This window comes from Sus scrofa, chromosome 6 (assembly GCF_054392235.1).
Source record: "Sus scrofa isolate SSC_HxYL_T2T_F1_AM1 chromosome 6, Sscrofa_HxYL_maternal_Yorkshire_Landrace_v2.0, whole genome shotgun sequence".
Lineage (NCBI taxonomy): Eukaryota > Metazoa > Chordata > Mammalia > Artiodactyla > Suidae > Sus > Sus scrofa.
This window is the reverse complement of record NC_139388.1, coordinates 140,179,316-140,201,381: the sequence shown is the minus strand read 5'-3', so window position 1 is coordinate 140,201,381 and position 22,066 is coordinate 140,179,316. Positions and strand designations below refer to the sequence as shown.

General features: G+C 37.7%; 1 protein-coding gene across 13 annotated transcripts in view; it reads right to left on the bottom strand.

Moving 5' to 3' along the window:
• Positions 1 to 3,144: 3,144 nt before the first annotated feature.
• ZZZ3 (zinc finger ZZ-type containing 3) overlaps positions 3,145 to 22,066 on the bottom strand; it is a 135,836-nt gene continuing 116,914 nt past the window's right edge. For 6 of the 13 annotated variants that reach the window (XM_005653415.4, XM_013996149.3, XM_021096454.2 and 3 more), the window contains 9 exons: positions 21,511 to 21,658; positions 21,313 to 21,428; positions 20,759 to 20,830; positions 19,114 to 19,215; positions 18,095 to 18,190; positions 15,701 to 15,853; positions 8,634 to 8,768; positions 4,699 to 4,799; positions 3,145 to 4,430 (listed from right to left, as the gene is read on the bottom strand). In XM_005653415.4, the coding sequence (XP_005653472.1) occupies positions 4,286 to 4,430; positions 4,699 to 4,799; positions 8,634 to 8,768; positions 15,701 to 15,853; positions 18,095 to 18,190; positions 19,114 to 19,215; positions 20,759 to 20,830; positions 21,313 to 21,428; positions 21,511 to 21,658 (1,068 nt within the window). In that variant the 3' untranslated portion in view covers positions 3,145 to 4,285. Of the gene's footprint in view, positions 4,431 to 4,698; positions 4,800 to 8,633; positions 8,769 to 15,700; positions 15,854 to 18,094; positions 18,191 to 19,113; positions 19,216 to 20,758; positions 20,831 to 21,312; positions 21,429 to 21,510; positions 21,659 to 22,066 lie in introns of those variants that run through there. The other 7 variants (XM_013996150.3, XM_084964632.1, XM_021096458.2 and 4 more) reach the window with 2 other exon arrangements.

Sequence of the window (22,066 nt, the reverse complement as noted above, 5' to 3'; positions counted from 1 at the left end):
CTAACATTTAAATCCTCTGAACCCTCGTTTTCTCCTCTGTACAGTGGTCACAATAGTAAGTAACCTCAGAGGTATTGTGATGTTAAACAGGTTAATAATACATGTAAATCATTTACTAGTTCCTAGTGCTCAATGAAAGGTGGTTCTTCGTCAACACTTGCTGAGGGTCTCACGTCCACAAAAGAGACCAGGAGCCTGAATTTCCATATGACTTTCCATTACATCACTCTAAAAATAGGACAGAGAATCAGGATACAGGGCCTAACTGGGGTCCCAGAGAGAACCAGAATCTCAGCCACCTCCTCCAGTTGAACCACATCCTCCAGTTGAGAAAAGATATAATCCTTCCTCCTCCTCCCAGAGCCCCGTAAAAGAAATCTCCTGAGGGTCCCAGACCACAGACACACTCAGGTTTCTCTAACTTCCTGGAGAAAAAAATGGAATTCACCAAAATGTTGGTCCTACTACCAATCAATATTTATTGAGAATCTACTAAGATTCTTAGGGATAAAAGACATGATGGACTCTGCCTTCATGGAGCTAAATGGGACACCACACAAAAAATCTATTTAATCAGCTACTTGAACTGTGGAGGGAAAGTTTTTTTGTTTTTCTGGGATCATATACACAGCACATTTTTCATCAAGATAGGAAATGAAAACAAACCCCTTCCAGACTAAGAAGGACACAATACTTCAAGTATCTTGTGGAAAAATCTACTTGTTATCTGGAGACTCAATTCCATCCAGTGCACCTAAAACAATGGCCTTCAAGGTTTGTTATCCACAGTAAGAAATATAGTTTATATATAGCATGCCACGCTTGAATTTGTAAAAAAGAAATTTTGCAAGAAGTATTTATCCTTACTACCTGTCATATACTATTTTTTCCATTTCATTTTAAAAAAAAAAGTTCTTCATACCTCTGTAAGTTGTTGTGTTCTACAATGTAATTCAAAGGGAAAAGGAGAGACAAACAGACAAGGCATACCATATTAGGTTAAGTGAGAGGCACCAAACATGCACGGAAACAAATCCCACCTGAGGCCTTTAGTCCCAGCTGTGCCTAAAGCCTCACGTTTTGTCACTGAATTAGAATATGGAAATTATGTGTGTTTTCCCAATTCATAGGGCAGACCATTGCTTGTTCCCCATCCACAGGTATGCTTTTCTCTTCTGAGCTATGAACACAGACATGTGTTCAGGTTTGTACTCTAGGATGCATACCACAGCAGAAAAAAGACAGAAAACTCCCCGCACACCTCCACCACCTTGGTGACCCCTGACACGAAGGGAATAGTCCTGCTCGGGAAACAGGGACGTGAGGCAGATGCTGACTCTGGGGCAATCTGTCTAGGTTAAAATCCGAGCAGTGCTACTTTACTAAGTCTATGACCTTGGGCAAGTTACTTTCACTTCTCTGGCTAGATTTCCTCAAATGAAAACAGATAAATGAACCTGCCTCCAAAGGTTGTAGAATTAAATTCATTACTCTGTGCTGACTCAGCACACAGCAAGCACTCTACCTGTGTTTGCTATTATTCTTAGTGCATATCACACCAACCAAAACCCCTCTGCCTAAACCTTAAAGCAGTGGCGTTAGGTGTCATTAAAAGTTTCTTCAGTTCTTAGCAAATAACTTGAGCATAATATTTCAGGAAATACAAATGACCTACTGAATACTGCTAAATAGGTGATGCTTTAACAGGTACATCTACATTGTCGTTTACAACCAAAACACCTATGCAAGAGATAGAAGGCCTACTTGTGAATGACAGCCTTGCTCATTCCTGCAGTCCTCAAAGTAAAACAACACACACGACCACTACTCTATTCCTTTAAAGCCATGAGGACTATTTGGTTGGAGCTGAAAAACACCAAATAAATACATCTTTGCTTAAGCAGAAAGTAATTTTGCCACTCAAAATTCTCAAAATCTTTGCCTTAAAAAAAAAAATACATTTAGGAGTTCCTGCTGTGGCAGAGTGGGTTAAGAATCCGACTGCAGGGCCGTGGGTCACTGTGGAGGTACAGGTTTGATCAATCCCTGGCCCAGTGCAGTGGATTATAGGATCTGGTGTTGCCGCAGCTGCGGCATAGGTCACAGCTTGGCTCAGATTCAGTCCCTGGCCCCGGAACCCCCATATGCCACAGGTGCAGCCATTTAAAAAAAATTTTTAAGTGAATATATTTTGTCTATTCTGTATACATATATAGAATTCTATCACTCTTTCAAAGCATACTGTATACTTTATGGAATTTTTGAATGGATCTGAATGGTTCTCCAAAACTGACTAGTATTATTTCCATGCAAACATGGTAGTTACAGAAATTACCATTACGTGCTACTGTCTTATTACAAGTCGAAGGTAGATCGTCTGGCATAGTCACTTGACATTTAATAGCCAAATTCCCAGAATACTAATGGTTCCCCCCCATCTTTCCCCAACTAATAATTCCAGGTTGAGTTTTCCAGCTTAAATCCATTTTCTTTTCTTTCTGATATGATATATTTTATGAAAATCATCAGTATTCTTTATATATTACTTTAAAATTCTCATATTTCTATAGTTAAAATTATATTACTTTTCTCAGTTAAAAAATTCAGGGTAAGCTTTCAGTACCCTACAATGTATTGAAGAGGATTGGTAAATACTGTTCCCTTGATTTAAAATTGGAAAAAACAGGAGGCTCCAAAAATTGGATCAGTATACTACTTAGCCGATCTTAGAATTGCTAATATTGCCTTTTCCAATAGTTAATAATTAGTGATTTTCAAAAACCATGTATTTAGGTTAAATACATGGGGGACTTAATTCCATTAAAAAGAATGAGTAAAATTTTTCAACCTTAGTTTTCACATCTGGACATTAAATATTCCCTTTTTCTTCAACCACAGTATGTGTTCTTTTTTATAACCTACTTTAATTTAGTGTTTCAGCACATACACGCTGAGTGAAAACTTGATACCATCTTTTACAGAGCTTCTCCTCTTTTCCGCCACATAGTCCTTACTCCTTTTAAAAGATACGTTTAAAAAAAAAAAAAAACAAAAAAACCCAACAATTTTTTTTTGTTTCCATACTAGTTAAAAAAAAAAAAAAAATCCAAAATTTGACCAAAGGAAGTCACAACAAGCATTCTATAATATAAACAGACAGTATCCACATAGTTTATTTCTCACAGTTCTCCTGACAAATGAACATTATTCAAGAACATACTGTATACACAGATAAGAAGAAACATACAAAATGTTTTAAATGATGCACAACAAAATCCAGCAGTATAAAAGAATGCATGTGAACTCTTGCTCACTGCACAGACTAAATTTAATCACTTGTTTAAATAGTAATAAAAATACAATCTTTTATGGATCTTGTGCAGACTACAAAAGAGGGAAATTATTACCATATATATGATTTTATTTTAGGCAGTTTTCTTCAATGAGTTGCACTGACAACTCCAAATACAGAGGCAGAAGGCTGTGTATTTTAAAGGAATTAATGTTGTGAATCAGACTTTACACAGTTACTACCACTGGCACTTTTCACCATAGTTTGTACACATCACATGATCATCTTATATAACATTACATTTAAAAAATATATCTGAGTGACAATTTTATAACATTCACACACCATGAGCTGGTTAAGGAAGCAATGCCACAGTTGCCTCCTGTAGTGCTTCGCTGTTGGTAATAAGGATAGTTCATTGTGGTTAAAAGAAATTAGACATCAATATGGTTAAGCAGCTCCAATTTACTAAAGGCCATCAGTGGCCACCACTGGGACAGTGAGTTCTTTTAAAGTGTATATATCCTAGAAGCAAACACCATCATTGGTTAAAACTTTGTCTAAAGAAGTCAGTTTCTGTGCTGAAAACTATTTTCACAAAACTGAAAGCTACTAAACTGTTTTAATATAAATACTTTGTCTTCTCGTTAGCATATTTATGACCAAGTTCTCGGAAACCTTTGGAATTTACTCTCTCTTTTATGTGTGCTCTCGTTTCCATCTCACCCATTTAAGATCACCACCTAAAAGGCTTTAAGGTAGTGGTGAGAAATTCACCAGGGAAACCCTTTGCTCACCAGGAATGTTCAGCTGCTGAACAGTGATCTAGAGCCACAACGGTGCGGAGCTGGACTTGACGAGAACACTCAGGAAGCTGTCATGCTGTGAGTGTCATTTCAGGGAAAGCAGAGAATCTTTCCAAACTGCACGTAATTCACAATGATACCATTGCTATGTGTTGAAGAGGACTAGTATGTGATGTTCTCTTCCATGTCATCTGTTTGCTGGAAAGTAGTTTGGGTCAAGATAATTATAACTGGTGCCCTGGGACACACAGTAGTCTCTGTCTAAGAATGTCTCTGACCTATAAACAGGTTCTAGTTGGTGATCTTCCTTGTGAATATCTGTTTCATGAAGGCTGCAAAGAAAACAAACACATCATTAACTGGCACTGGATGTATTTTGGTCTAGATATTATAAAACTTCCGTATGGCTCTACCTATTTAAATCCATTAATCTCTAATGGAAAGTTACTTGAGACATCATATGATTAAGGAAAATTTCTTAACCGTCTAGAATAGCAAAGTTTAATCCACTAAACGTGATTTCTAAGCAGTTTAGAAATCAAATTCACTAGAAGATGAGAAGCTTCTGTCAAAATTTAAGACTTAGAAGGATACACTTACCAGTCTGAACAAGAATCACAGAAATCCAAAGACATTTCTGGAGGACAATCCTGGCAGTGCCACCGAACACCCTGGATAGGTTCTATGCCACAGTTATCACACTATCAGACACACAGAGAGAAAATATTAAGCTATATTGTTCCCAAATTTTCTTTTTTCCTGTTGGACAACACGTAATATGCACATGGACACATTCTCCTCTCTCCTCATGCACTAGACAGTGGTATAACACCAAAATAGTTACAAGTTAGATACAGAGTCTAGCAAATGAGCTCAAACTATCCATTGAAGATTGAGCTACAACACGATGTACGATGGGTAAGTAGAACATCAGGAAGTATAATCTTCGATATGCTATATTTTTAAAATATCTTATGTAAATCATCTGCAAACTTGGCATTTGATTATTCGTAGCTATTGACTTGAAAGGCACCTTGGACCAGTGGAAGATCACTGTGACTGAGAACCACTGACTTAATAAGGTAGTTGAAACTATCCAAATATGTGAGAGAACTCTAACAGGCTAAAACAGGCTACCATGGCTAACATATAAACCCAAGTGAACCAAAAATCCTCTCTGAACTTTCATCCTTCTGAATTACTTTGTGAAGCCTTGAAACCAATGCCCACCATGAAGAAAAGGCAGCTTTAGCTTTTTCTCAGTGTGTGGCATTGTGGTGGCCCTCAGAGTATTCTTAGAAATCAAAGTAAATCCCATTTCTACTTTCTTTGATCATCAGGCCAACCAGAGTGGCTGACAGACTGGCAAACAAGCCAAAGCTGGGTCTTTCGACAAAATTAGAAGTGAGTTTCCCCTTGAAAAGAAAGAGATGTCATTTAGGAAAATCTTGAAATGAAGAAGTTGGGTACTGAAAGATCAAGAGAAAATATCATTTACTATAGTCTGGGTAATGGTGACTCCAAAGGATCAGAGGTAAAAGAATTTTAAATTTCAGTTTATCGGTATTTTTATGTATAAATTTGTAGTTCATGCTCAACTTTACTTTCTCCAATGCCACCAAGCATGGTCAATTCTAATGCCTAAGGTGCTCTTTTGTCTAAATTAACCCAGAGGATCTCTAACCAGTCTCCCTGCCTCCAGCCTTGCTTTCTTTCCATCCATTCCCCATACTAAGAACAGAGTGATTTCCCCCGTCCACTGAATTTTTTTTCAATTACATAAAAAACACGGAGTTTCTGTTGTGACTCAGTGGTTAACAAACCCTATCAGTATCTATGAGAACATGGGTTTGATCCCTGGCCTCACTCAGTTGGTTAAGGACCTAGCATTGCCATGAGCTGTTGTGTAGGTCGCAGATGCGGCCTGGACTCCATGTTGCTGTGGCTGTGGAGTAGGCTGGTGGCTACAGCTCTAATTCGACCCCTACCCTGGGAATCTCCATATGCTGTGGGTGCAGCCCTAAAAAGACAAAAAAACAAAAACAAAAACAAAAACAAACAAAAAAAAAATCAATTACATAAAAAACAGAAATAGGAGCTCCCATTGTGGCTCAGTGGTTAACGAACCCGACTAGCATCCGTGAGGACGTGGGTTCGAACCCTGTCCTCACTCAGTGGGTTAAGGATCTGGTGTTGCTGTGAGCTGTGGTGAAGGTTGCAGATGCGGCTAGGATCCTATGTTGCCATGGCCATGGTGTAGGCCAGCAGCTATAGCTCCAATTGGACCCCTAGTCTGGGAACCTAATTATGCTGCAGGTACGCCCTAAAAAGACAAAAGACAAGAGTAAATAAATAAATAAATAAGGTTTTTTTCGTTTTTTTGTTTTTTGTCTTTTTGCCATTTCTTGGGCCATTCCCGCGGCATATGGAGGTTCCCAGGCTAGGGGTCCAATCGGAGTCATAGCCACCGGCCTACGCCAGAGCCATAGCAACGAATGGTTTCCGAGCCGCGTGTGCAACCTACACCACAGCTCACCGCAACGCCAGATTCTTAACCCACTGAGCAAGGGCAGGGACCAAACCCACAACCTCATGGTTCCTAGTCGGATTCGTTAACCACTGTGCCACGACAGGAACTCCAATAAATAAGAATTATTAAAGAATCAATAATACAGTAGCCAGAGATTTAGAGTTACCCACTCTAAACCCACTGCCTTCCTAAGGGTTATATAGTTCAAGAAGTTAGAACAACCTTTCTAGAATGCAAATTTCATGTTACTCTTTACCTTCAATGGTTCCCCAATATTTTAAGAGAGGTTAAACTCCTTAGCAAAATTCCCAAGGCAACTAAATAGTCTTTCACTACTCTCCAGTATGTACTCTAGTCATACTTGACCACTTCACTTACTTAACTTCTCTAAGTTACTTACAAAATGAAAACAGAATAAGGGAAGGAAGTGAGCCCATCTTGTTACAGCTGAATCCCTAGCACTTAGCAAAATGCCTGGAACATAATGGGTATTTTGAAATTTTGTGCAATGAATAAATGTTTCTACTAGCCTCTCAAAAAAAAAAAAAAAAAAAGAAGAAGAAGAAGAAGAAAAGAAAGAAAAAGAAAAGAAAAACAGCAGAGATAACTGAATCTGAAAGGGCAAAAGAAATTTCTGATCCATGAACAAAAGCAACAACAAAATAGCTCAATGGATGAATGGATAAAGACAAATGGGATCTACTAAGGAAGAAAAAAGACCTGTATTCTGAGAACTATGAGGCAGTGATAAAAGAAATTAAAGACAATAGAAACAGATGGAAAGACATACCATGTTCTTGGACTGGAACACAATGTTGTCAAAATGACGACACTACCCTAGGCCATCTACAGATTCTACATGATCCCTACACCAAAGTACCAATGGCATTTTTCACAGAACTAGAACAAAAAATTTTTAAATTTGTATGGAGGAGTTCCCACCATGGCACAGTGGAAATGAATCCAACTAGGAACCTTGAGGCTGTGGGTTCAATCCCTGGCCCCACTCTGTGGGTTAAGGATCTGGCATTGCCATGAGCAGTAGTGACAGGTCACAGACACAGCTCAGATCTGGTTTTGCTGTGGCTGTGGTATAGGCTGGCAGCTGTAGCTCTGATTAGACCCCTAGCCTGGGAACCTCCTTATATGATGAATGCAGCCGTAAAAGGACAAGGACAGGACAAAGACAAAGACCAAAAAAAAAAAAAAGGAAAGAAAGACAGAAAAAACAAAATTATATGGAAACATAAATAACCAAATAGCAAACCAATCCTAAGAAAGAAAAGTGGAGCTGGAGGACTCAGCCTCCCTGACTTCAGACTATACTAAAGCTAAAATCATCAAAACAGTATGGTACTGGTACAAAAGCAGAAATACAGATCAATGGAACAAGATAGACAGCCCAGAAATAAACCCATGACATCCAAAACATGGAAACAACCTAAATGTCCAACAACAGAGAAATGGATAAAGATGTGGTACGTGGAAGTTCCCTGGTGGTCTAGCAGGTTAAGGATCCAATGGTGTCACTGCTATGGCACAGGTTCGATCCCTGGCTTGAGAACTTCCGGATGCTGAGGGCATGGCCATAAAAAGAAAAAAGAAAAAAAAAAAGAAAAAAGAAATTTGCTAAGAGAACAGACATTAAATGTTCTCACCTCAAAAGAAAAAAGATAACCACACGAGGTGAATTTTTCTTATACCTTAAGTTTTTGTACACATTAAATACATACAATTAATTTTTATTTGTTGTATCTCAATAAATTCTCATCTCATATTTTACCTCAAAGTATATCTTTATATTTTCTTCTCTCTACTGAATCATAAGCTTCTTTACACCAATAACTATGGCACACTACTTCGTATAAATGAACAGGACAAGAGCTAAACTTACTTTTACCTGTGTGCTTAAAAGTTGTGGAGTTTAAAGCTCTGAAAATCACCTTAAATATCTCTTATCATGCTTTCAAAGATTAAACAAATAGATAAATGAAGTAGAACTTACCTTGAAGCCCACATGTTGTACAAATCCACTTTCAGCTTGCATTTGCTGAAGTTTCTGTTTCTTCAACTTTTTAAACTGTAAAAGTTCCTTATATTCAGGTAAATTCCTATACATGATAGGAATACTTTCTTCATCCTGTTGAAAAGAACACAAAACAAAAATGCTCATTTGATAATTTAAACGAACTGATACAGAATATTTTTCTATTGACAAGATATTTTTCACCTTTAAGATACCACACCTTTTAGGGCTCACAGAAAATCAGCACTGCTAGCTGCAATATTTTAGACTAATACTTCTGGAGGGCTTCCTAATGCAATAGGAATACTGAACTATAGAAGGTGAATTCATAATGAAAGGACCAGGGGGAAAAAAAGGCACAACTCCCGCCTCTGTCATACACTAAAGCAGATTCAATCCCACCCCAAAAAGCTCATGGATACTTGAAAGACTCCCTATATTCTACTTCTTCCTGGTGTGTAGGAAGCTCTTCTTCACCAGTCTAACAGATATTTATCCTATTCTCCCAAATCATTTGTGTTCTGCTGTGCAGGATCCATTTTTTTCCTTTGTTCCCTCACAAATGATCCCAAGGTCACTAATTTCCACATCCCTCCTAACAGCATCCACAATTAACTGACTCCATGTTCCATCAACTCTCAATCGTGGACCCAACAATCCCTGTACCTCCCATTCCTCTTGCTCCCCATGTTAGTATTATTAACTACTATGCTTATTTTATATCAAGGAAACTGATGTTTATAGAAATTATAACTTTTACTCAAGGTTACAAAGTTAATTAGTTGTAGAGTGAAGTGATTTGAATCCAGATTTGTCTATTTAACTCCTAATACACTCAGCAGCCCAAGGCCTAAATCTGAGTGTTATCCTTAATTTTTCACTAATATCTAATACAACAAATTCTGGAGTTCCTGTCATGGCTCAGCAGTAATGAACCCAACCAACTAGGATCCATGAGGATGCCGGTTCGATCTCTGGTCTTACTCGGTGGGTTATGGATCCAGCGTTGCCATGAGCTATGCTGCAGGTCACAAACATAGCTTGGATTTGCATTGCTGTGGCTGTGGTGAAGGCCAGCAGCTACAGCTCCGATTGGACCCTTGGCCTAGGAACTTCCATATGCCACAGGTGTGGCCCTAAAAAGCAAAATCTATCACTATTTAATACTTTTTAAAATCTCTAGAGGACTGATAGTATCCACTCATTCCTCTGTCCCCACCATTGCTAAAAATGGCTTCCTGACCGTCTACCATGTAAGTCCAAAGTCTTCAAATGGATGAATATTCTTTACAATCTCACACTTCGCCTACCTTTTCTCCCACTATCTTTCATCCACTGCAAATTCTTGTCAACTAAAGATGTTAAATGATAGCTTCCTGTGTATGCTACCACTGAGAAAGACAAGTAATGTAAGAAATACATTAATAGTAGTAAATATGTGACCTAAATAACTGAATAATGTAGTAAGAAATTTTATAATAAAATGTATTAAATTCAGATATTTTAGGCAAACATAAATACAAACTGTACTAAATTTTTAAATTAAAAAAAAATTCTTTTTTTTTTGGCTTTCTTAGGGCTACAGTTGTGGCATATGGAAGTTCCCAGACCAGGGGTTGAATGAGAGCTACAGATAGTGGTATATGCCACAGCTACAGATCTGAGCCACATCTACAACCTACACCACAGCTCATGGCAAAGCCAGATCCTTAACCCACTGAGCAAGGCCAGGGACTGAACTGTGTCCTCATGGACACTGGTTGGGTTCGTTACTGCTGAGCCACAACAGGAACTCCTTAATTTGCATTTTAAGTTTAAAGATATTATTAAATTTGGTCAACAAGATTAAGAAAAGTTGTCACCTCACACCTAGTAAAATGACTACTACCAAGAGAAAAAAAAAAAAAAGAAAATAACAAGTGTTGGCAAGGAAGCAAAGAAACTGAAACTTTTGTACACTGCTGATGAGAATGTAAAATGTTGTGGCCATTATGGAAAACAGCACTGCGGTTCCTCAATAAATGAAACACAGAATTACCATATGATCAAGCAATTCTGCTTCTGAGTATATACCCAGAGGAAGTGAGGGCAGAGACTCAACAGGTATTTGTACATCCATGCATTAGTCACAATAGCCAAAAAGCTGGGAGCAACCCAAGTGTCCGCTGACAGAAAAATGGGTAAATAAAACATGGTATACACATACAATGGAATGTTATTTGGTCTTTAAAAAGACAGAAATTGGAGTTCCCATCGTGGCGCAGTGGTTAACGAATCCGACCAGGAACCATGAGGTTGCGGGTTCGATCCCTGCCCTTGCTCAGTGGGTTAAGGATCCAGCATTGCCATGAGCTGTGGTGTAGATGGAAGATGCAGCTCAGATCCTGAGCTGCTATAGCTCTGACGTAGGCCAGCAACTACAGCTCTGCTTAGACTCCTAGCCTGGGAACCTCCATATGCCGCGGGAAGCAGCCCTAGAAAAGACAAAAAGACAAAAAAGAAAAAAAGAAGAAAAAAAGAAAAAAGACGGAAATTGTGACATGTTGTAAGATGGAAGAACCCTGAAGACATTATGCTAAGTGCTATAAGCCAGACGCAAAAGGACAAAAACTGTGTGATTCTATCTAGAGAGGTACCCAGAACAGTCAAATTCAGAGAGAGAGAAGGGAGAATGGCAGTTGACAGGGGTTGGAAGGAGAAGGGGATAGGGGAAATAACATTTATTGGGCATGGAGTTTCAGTTTTACAGGACATAGAGAGCTGTGGAGAGTGGTTACACAATAATGTAAAGTACTTTAACACTACTGAACTGTACACTTAAAATTGGCTAGGGTAGTAAATTGTATGTTATGGGTACTTGCTACAATTAGAAATAAAAATTCCATACTATTCAACCATAAAAAAAAAGATAAAATCTTGTCATTGTGACTACAAAGATGAACCTTGAGAGAATTATGCTAAGTGATATAAGTCAGAAGAAGACAGACAAATACCATGATTTCACTCATATGTTAAATATTTTAAAAAATAAATGAACAAAAAACCCCAAAACATATACAGGTACAGGGAACAGACTGGGGTTCTGAGAACAGATTGGTATTCTTCCCACAGAGGGGAAGAGTGGTAGGGGAGGAAGAAATAGGTAAACAGGGTCGAATGCATGGTAAAGGGTGGAAACTAATTTTGGCGGTGAGCACACTGTAGTACATACACTTAGGTTGAATAAAAATTCTGTACACATGAAACATATTTTATAAACCAGTGTTCCCTTAAAATAAACAAAAACATATTTTTAAAATATTAATAGATTTCCTAGTTATAATCATTTTAAATTTAGTTAAAGTGGAAACACTATGACTAATTTCAAAGGAGGCTGTAACAGAATACAGATTTTAAAACTAAGGAGGTGGAGTTCCCATTGTAGCCCAGCAGAAATGAATCCAACCTGGATCCCAAGTTGCTGTGGGTGTCGTGTAGGCCAGCAGCTGTAGCTCTGATTCGACCCCTAGTCCGGGGAACTTCTATGTGCTTCAGGTGCAGCCCTGAAAAGCAAAGAAATAAAAAATAAAATAACATAAAATAAAACTAAGGAAGTATTTACATGCAAGCATATTGTCTCTCTAGATACTGCTTTCTTTTTTCTTTTGTTTTTTGCTTTTTTTAGGGCAGCACCTGAGGCATACAGAAGTTCCCCAGCTTAGGGGTTAAATCAGAGCTGCAGCTGCTGGTCTACGCCACAGCAAGAGCAACTCAGGATCCAAGTCGCATCTGTGACATACACCACAGCTCATGGCAATGCCAGATCCTTAACCCCCCGAGTCGGGCCAGGGATCAAATCCACATCCTCATGGATACTAGTCGGCTTCGTTACCCCTGAGCCACAGTGGGAACCCTTCTAGCTACTGCTTTTTTGAAAAGAAACTGAAATCTATAAATTTCACATCAGAGGATTCATAAATATACATTTAAATAGCTATTTTAAAGTAACAGAATGACATGAAATGCTGCTTATTTAAAAATAAATAAACCACACTGAGAACTATGTCTGATCACTTACGACACAGCACGATAATGGGAGAAAAAAGAATGTATATACATGTATGTGCAACTTGGTCACTATGCTGTACAGTTGAAAAAAATCTGTATTGGGGAAATAACAATTAAAAAACTACAAAAACAAAAAATAATAAATAAATAAAAATAAACCAAACAAATCAAATTCAACCAATTATATTCTATTTTGATACTGATATTACTGTCAATTTTCTCAAAACACACTTCTTTTAAATATCCTACTGGAGTTCCCATCGTGGCTCAGTGGTTAACGAATCCAACTAGGAACCACAAGGCTGCAGGTTCGATCGCTGCCCTTGCTCAGTGGGTTAAGGATCCAGTGTTGCCGTGAGCTGTGGTGTAGGTCGCAGACGCAGCTCGGATCCCGCGTTGCTGTGGCTCTGGCGTAGGCCGGCAGCTATGGCTCTGATTCGAACCCTAGCCCGGGAACCTCCATATGCCGTAGGAGTAGCCCAAGAAATGGCAAAAAAGACAAAAAAAAATAAAACAATATCCATCTCCATAAAAAAAAAAATTTCCTTTTCCAATTATCATACATAATCAAAGTATTAAGAAAGATATTAAAAAAGGTCCTTTAAATGAGGAATCAGAATCATGTTATCGAGGAACTATTTTAGCACAGTAAAACAAAAAATATTAACAGCAATAAAAAGGAATCTTTATGAACAGAGAGTAAAATAATGAACTAAACTAAATTAGCATCCAGTCAATGACAACACAAAGACGACTTAGTCCAAGAGGATTTAAAGAGTGTAATTCGACTTTATTTCTGTAGTGGGATATATAGCCTAAGGCAAAAATAGAACTGACCCCCCCCCCAAAAAAACCCCTGTTTTTGGTAGTTATATTGTTGATGGCAGTGTTGGTATTATTAAATTCTGAGACTACCATGAGCAGTGTGAGACAGAGAAAATGAGAGTTATATTGTGATAACACTGATAACCAGGATTTATAACAGGCGAGAAAAAAAGATACGTTATTAAATATCAATAAAGGTAATAAGTAATTTTCCCATAGGCCTTAGGATGAATGTGAAATAAAAATATGCATTTATGATTGTTTTTTAACTTGATCAAATATATAATATATTTGTCAGTTCTGTCTGCCATATAGGCCTAGATACAATGATCAATCCAGTAGCAAGAAAAAACCTAGATCAGGATATACCCTCCAAATACAATTTCTCAATAAAAGAAAGCTAAACTGACTGTAGGTCTGAAGCAGGAAATATACGAGATAAGCCTGGAATTTCTCTGTCCTACCAGATAGCATGTAAGCTATAAAAGACTCCTAGAGGAGTTCCCGTCGTGGCGCAGTGGTTAACGAATCCGACTAGGAACCATGAGGTTGTGGGTTTGATCCCTGCCCTTGCTCAGTGGGTTAACGATCCGGCGTTGCTGTAAGCTGTGGTGTAGGTTGCAGAAGCGGCTTGGATCCCGCGTTGCTGTGGCTCTGACTTACGCTGGCAGCTACAGCTCTGATTAGACCCCTAGCCTGGGAACCTCCATATGCCGTGGGAGCGGCCCAAGAAATAGCTAAAAAGACCAAAAAAAAAAGACTCCTAGAGTATTATCAAAACTCAAAACCCAACTTGAATAGGTTCTAAGTGTCAACTGGCCAATATGAACACTAATAAAGACAATAATATCAATATTCTGAAACACATTAAATATATTTAAGTCCAACAATTCATAAAAATAGAAAATTTTTAAAATCTCATGAGGAATTTTTGGAGGATATTAGAGAATAAGCTCATTTGGGGGTGAGGGGTGCCTGCAGCATGTAGAAGTTCCTGGACCAGGGATCAAACCCATGCCACAGCAGTGACCTGAGCTGCTGCAGTGACAACATCAGATCCTTAACCACAAGAGAACTCTAAACTCATTATTTTAAAAACAAGAAAATAAAGAATCAAGCAATTGTGCTGCCTTTTCTGTATTTACCTTAAGGTAATCAAATCATTGATAAGAGGGATTTACTTTACAAACTATCCTATCAAATAAATGAAGAAAGAACATTACTATTTTGTACCATCTGATGAATTACTGGATCTAAGCAATGATCAATGGCTGCTATGTCAAAAAATGACATCCAGACTGATGAAAATATACACAAAATAGTCCTACCGACTTTAACAAACAAAAATCCCCCAAATAAATCTGAACCTGATTGATTAACTAGACCTATCAATTTTTTTTTTTTGGTGGTTTTTTTTTTTTTTTTCCTTTTCTTTTCTTTTTTTGGCTGCCCAGCAGCACATGGAGTTTCTGGGTCAGGAGTTGCCTCAAGGCAACACAGGATTCTTAACCCACAGGCAAGGTACTGAACCTGTGTCCCAAAGCTCTAGAAACACCACTAATTCCATTGTACCACTGCAGGAATTCCTAGATCTATCAATTTATAGGAGATTCAGGGAACAGAGGAACAGGTTAAATGATATCAAAAAGATGGTAAACAAAAAAATCCACACTGCGGTAAATTCTATAAGACATATAACAGTTTTTCAACAAAAAATTTTGAGAGGGAAAAGAAGAGAGAAAGAAAAAGAGGGCAAGGGTAAATTTATTGCATTTTATGATTGGGGAAATAAGAACTGATTATATATCTGATTATATAAAGTACTACCTTTTAATAAACATGATAATGACAGTGTATAATGTCTGAGACTTGCTCCAAAATAATCCAGGATGGCGTTGGTGTGAGTAGAAAGTATACAGGAAAACAAGACTGCCACAAATTGACAATTTCTGAAGTTGGATAATGGGTGTAGCACAGTTCATTTCTGTGTATGTTAGAAGATTTCTTTATGAAAAAAAAATGTTTAAGCCCATTATAAAACAAGTTAATTAAAAGAAAGCAACATTCTCTGAAGAGGAGGAATAATTAGGAAATCCTGATGCTCCTGCTTTATATCCTGATCTGTATAATACACAGATAAATACATATATATATACTATAAATAGATAACTTACTGACGTCTCCTCAATAGCAGTGCTCATGTGGCTATGAAAACAGGATCGGTCATCATCTTCATCCATATAGACTGGCGGTTCATGGGAAGTCATGAAAGTGGAAGGTTTAAAGAGATGCTTATTAAGGGGGTGCTGTCGTCTGCTTGTTGAAGACTAAGTGAGAAAACAAATTTTTAATTGGGATAGTGGACAATCATTGAAAGAATCAAAAATATAAAAATACAGATGCTACTTCCTGACAGCCTGCCGAATAAGGACTGCACCTCTATCTTTCAGCATACTCTTTTTTTTTTTTTTTTTTTGTATTTTTGCCATTTTCTTGGGCCACTCCCGTGGCATATGGAGGTTCCCAGGCTAGGGGTCTAATTGGAGCTGTAGCCGCTGGCCTACACCACAGCCACAGCAACGCAGGATCCGAGCCACGTCTGCAACCTACACCACAGCTCACGGCAACGCCGGATCCTTAACCCACTGAGCAAGGGCAGGGATCGAACCCGCAACCGCATGGTTCCTAGTCGGATTCGTTAACCACTGCGCCACGACAGGAACTCCAGCATACTCTTATCTGGTTGCTTTTTCTATGTTATCTGAATTTTTTAAAATACAATTAGTCTTAAAAAAAAAAATAAACCAAACCAAATGAACACAACACACAGAAATGCAGAGGGGATACCTACCTAGAGGACATAACCTAGCTCATATCTGTATCCCCAACATTTATCTCACTGTTGGCGTTCACATGTTGAATCCCCCTTATGATCATCTTACCGATGATCAGGGAGGATGAAGTTAGCCAAAGCCAGATATAAAACTAACAAATAAATGGAAAATCTCCCTGACATGATAAATGTCTGAAAATATTATCTAACACTGATTGCTTACTCTATGTCAGTGTCACTCAATCTTCAAAATGCTTCTAAAGTAGCCACCATCACATCTAATTTAAAGGTGAAAAAAATGGAGGCACAAGGAGGTTAACTTTCTTGTTCAAGGTGTTGCAGGCAGACAGTGGCAGAACCAAGATTACAAACTAGGCCTGTGTGGTGCCAAAGCCCTCACCGTTGAACTGCTGTGCAGACTGCCTCTCTTCACTGACAGCACAGCCACAGAGAATAACCTCAGCTACATGGAGAACCATCATTTCATTTCAAAATTCAAACTCTAACTACGGCAAGGAATCACTATATCTATGACTGGGCTAGACTTTTCCAGACAAAATGTCTATTAACTTAAAATTCAGAGTACACAAAGGAGGGAGCACATTAGATTTCTTAAGGATTCCTTCATTATCATCATCTAGTCTTAGTGGTGAAAATAACAGGTGCACAACACATCTAAAGGTAACACAGAAATTAAGAAAATTAGAGTGTTAAGTTCAATGTTGGTTATCAAATTTCCAACATTTCAAAGTTGTAGCATGAACTCTATATATCCAATATAGATAATACTGTATCTGGGGGGGGGGGGGAAATATCCAAAATATTGAAAACAAATGACACAATAAGTTTCAAAAGCTTGGTAAAAAGAATAAAAACAAAACTTGTAAAACATGGAGCTACACAGACAATATTCTCAATGTAAAATATGTACAATAGCTTCAGTAAGGAAGGATAACATCATTAAATACACCCTTAGCTTTTTGTTATGTGAAGGATGGCAGTTGTCAGGGAGCAGAAGTATCAGAATGGTTAAGGAAATAGAAGAAGGCCAATCATGCGCTTTTTTTCATGCAATTAAAGCAAAAAACCAGCTACAATTTGATGCAGCGTTCTATGTAGGAGAGGAGCAGTAGCTTTTTCACTGTATGGAACAGCAGAGAATAGTGGAAAAGGCTTGAGAGCACAATCAGATCAATGGTTCCCAGACTTACTAGATATGTGACTAGACAAATTTACACAATGTACTTAATTTTCTCATCTCTAAGAAGGTTACAGAACAGTACCTACTGGAGAGCATTCAACAGTAAGAATAATAGCCATTAATATTATCATGAGTAAAGTGAAGGTGATACTGCCTCTACTTCTAGCATTGTAGTGAGGATTAAATAGCTTAACAAACACTGCTATTTTGGGATACAGAGCATATCTATAAAACAGACTGTGTTTATTAAAGAATCAAAATCCTAAAAATTTCAGCATCACAAAGGCCCTTCTGAAACACGTTCAATCGAAAATCTTTCAAATGGTACTCATTCTCCTAAGCTAACCTTACTCTTAAGAAAATAATGAATAATCATCACTGAAGCTCCTACCATGTATTTATGCCCTATATAACAAAATGCATAGAGTGACATTTTAAAAATAAAAGAAATCTGTTCTGATAAAAATATAAACTTTTACACAGTAATTGTGACTTTGATGAGTTTAAGATCTAAGGTTTACTGTTTCCTTTTACCTTTTTGGAGTATATATATAAGTTTGGTGTTCTGCCTGGGACTGGAATGCCAGCTTTAGTTAGTTTTATGAAATACTTCTGCACTCGGCTGGCAACCTAAGGAAACATGACAGGCCTTTTAACATGATAAATGACAAGACATGCAATACCAGATAGTTTTTAAAAGTTAAAACATACATTTGCGTCTTTTTTTTTTTTGGTCTTTTTAGGACTGTACCCTCGGCATATGGAGGTTCCCAGGCTAGGGGTCGAATCAGAGCTGTAGCTGCCAGCCTATGCCAGAGCCACAGCAACTCGGGATCCGAGCCGTGTCTGCGACCTACACCACAACTCACAGCAACACCGGATCCTTAACCCACTGAGCGAGGCCAGGGATCAAACCCGTGTCCTCATGGATGCTTGTCGGGTTCGTTAACCTCTGAGCCACGATGGGAACTTCCACATTCATATCTTAATGAATACTAACTTAAAATTTATCACAAATTTAGACATAATTTTAAATTGCCACCAAAGACATGTAATTTTTAAATCTAGACCAAAAATTTGTTAAAATAAACTAAATTTGATTCCAAAGCTAAACACATTTTCAACTTGTGAACACTCTGCTTGTACCATAAAAACACATCTATTAATATCAATGGGAATGGGAAGGAGAAAACAGTTTTTTGGTTTTTTTTTTTTTTTAGAAAGACAACCAGGAAATACTGACCAATCTATTGGTATAGTCTAACCAAACACCACGTAACTGGTGTACTCATTAAACATTCAAGAGACACTAAGTCCATTACATTTTTGCGTTTTAGCATGTAGTAATAATACAAGGGAGAATTACCTCAAGTTGTTTCTAAGATCTACACAAAAATACACAATATTATTTTTTAAAACTCCAAATACTATGGCACTCTGCAGCTAAATATGACAGGTATATCTGCTGACTTCAGCTGCATTTAAAAAAGAAACTTCATAAAATAAGAACCATCAAAAACATGCCAATAATATGGGGCTTTCTCCTCAATTACCTGTTTTGCTGTCCTATTACCCAGTTCATCTGCTATCTTCTGCCAGCGTCGAGATTCTACTTCTTCAGGAGGGTATTTCAGGAGTAGTTGTTCAAGCTTTTTCTAAGCCAAACCAAAGACCAAATTTGAGAAAGTTTAATACTGAGTTCCTAATTAAATATATTCACCTTTCATCTTAAACTATAATACTCCCCTCTCCAACTTTGGGGGTTAGGTCAACTAGAAATCCTCATAGTAGGAAAAATTTCTAATAAGGAATTTAAGACTTCACAGGGAAAATGACATTAGAGAATAAAACCTATAAAGATTTTCTGTTCACGTCAGTAAAAAGAAACCACCCCTCACCAAAAAATTAATTAGTTAACTAATATTTTACACATCTTAGTGATTTCCGCTGACTACATTTTCTTTCTCTTGTTTAGACTTCCCACTATGGATCTGAAAAAACCATTTGAATTTAGAAATAATACTGTGAGTGATCTTTTTCCTCCTTGGTGTGGTCCTTTATTCAAATATTTCATTTTAGTATTCTGACCTATCTCCTAAATTCTCCTATAGTACTAAAGATGCAGACAAGTCTGTATGTTTGAAATAAAGTCAGTTCCTAAAGCTTTTTATAAACTGCTTAACACATTACAGCTGCGCAGTTAACCTCCTATGAGACAGAGATGTGTCTCAAACCCTACCCACTAACAGTCCTAGCTGTATGCCAAAATGTAAGACAACATTTGACCTTGGCTTTGTGTCCCCTCCAAACAAAAACAAGAATTCACTTTACTTGGCCCCAGGTTTTTCTGTCTCCCAAAGCTGCACTACAAAAACTTTATTACATCTGTTTCACTACTTTCTTTCTTTTTTTTTTTGTCTTTTGTCTTTTTGTTGTTGTTGCTATTTCTTGGGCCGCTCCCGCGGCATATGGAGATTCCCAGGCTAGGGGTTGAATCGGAGCTGTAGCCACCGGCCTACGCCAGAGCCACAGCAACGCGGGATCCGAGCCACGTCTGCAACCTACACCACAGCTCACGGCAACGCCGGATCCTTAACCCACTGAGCAAGGGCAGGGACCGAACCCGCAACCTCATGGTTCCTAGTCGGATTCGTTAACCACTGCACCACGACGGGAACTCCTGTTTCACTACTTTCTTCTTCTTCTTCTTTTTTTTTGTCTTTTTAGGGCCGCACCCGCGGCATATGGAAGTTTCCAGGTTGAATTGGAGCTGTAGCTGCTGGCCTACACCACAGCCACAGCAATGTGGGATCCAAGCCATGTCTGCAACCTAAACCACAGCTCACAGGAATGAGGGATTTTTAACCCAATGAGCAAGGCCAGGGATCAAACCTGAGTCCTCATGGATGCTAGCTGGGTTTGTTACCACTGAGCCACAACAGGAACTTCTGTTTCACTATTTTTTCAACCACCCCCTTCCCCAAACCCATGTTCCGTCTTTAAAATTCATCCCCCAAACAGAATTCATATATTCCAGAATCCAAAATTCTTGAAGTGAGCAAAAAGAAATGTTTAAATATTTTAAATTCATGGCTAAAAGGAATTAGATACAATAATACACAACTTTATTCATAAGGCTTACTCTAGTTTTAACTGTATATTACTTTTTAACCTACAAAATTTATAAATATCTATTACCTGTTCTTCAACAGTCCACAGCTGGTTAAATGTTTCAGGCTTGGTATCATCACACAGGCGTCCTCTTATCATCTGCATATAAAACAAAGCTTTTTGTCAGAGAGAAAAAAAACAAAAGACTACCCTTTGATTTAGCCAAATAACACAGAAATTATGGAATTTTTTATTAATTTCAAAGTGTTAGTAAATTTATTTTTTAATGTATACATCATTTACTATTTACAAAATGTTTCACATTCCTTTACTTCATTTGGTTTTATACTTCTAGCAATCCTGTGATATAGATTTTTCATTTTAATGAAAAGGAAATGTTACTTTTTCATTCTGAACCCACATGTTTATCAAGGTTCCTCTAACAGCAACAAAGCCAGAATTCAAATCCTGGCTGCATTCCACTATACACAAAGAACTCTCATTTTTAGAGTAAATATTATAGTATGTCAGGCACTGAAGTAGGTATATACATGTACTATTCATTATAATCCTCACAACAACTCTACAAACCAGCAAAATGTTAAAATGTTCTGCCTATTCCAACACTTTGTACTGCTTACCTGAGGACGACTATTCGAGCCTTCTGGACCATCACTCAAAGGCAACATAGAGTATGAAAGGGACTCGCCATCTTTCCTAGAATCTAGAGGGCTTTTTGGTCTAGCAGGTAAACCTACTAAAAAGAAGACCATGTATAGGATTATTAAAGATTTTGCCAGGTATTTCTCTACTTAAATTATTAGCACGTAATTTCTTACCTTTATCAAAAACTAGCTTAACTCTCCTAGTATGTCTTTTACGATTTTTAAATTCTCTTTCAAAGTTCCCGAGGCTATTGGTATATTGGTCCCATACAATCTCAGGCAATTGAACAACTCTCTGTGGATATGGAAGCCCTATATCGGCCTGGGGAAAAAAAATAAGAAAGTGTCAGTCTAAATATGATTCAAGAAACTGTCAACTACACTCAAATTTTCAGATGACTCCAAATCTAAATCATCATCAACTGGGTGTTTCTATTCACTGTCTGAAGCCAAAAGCCAATAAAATTAAGGTGATATCGTCTAAACAATAAGTGGTAGAGATGATAGCCAAGTAAAGGAGAAATGAACTTAAAACATAAGCACTACTTTTAGACAGAGCTCTAAAGCTGAAATATATATTCATACTAATTTTATGTATTTTATCACTAATACACTTTAAACAGAAATAACAAAGAAAGGTTCTTATCACTTAAGAATAGCACATGAAATGTGTTTGACTGAAATAGAATATAATTTGACATACAGAATTCATTTTAAATGCACCCTCGTG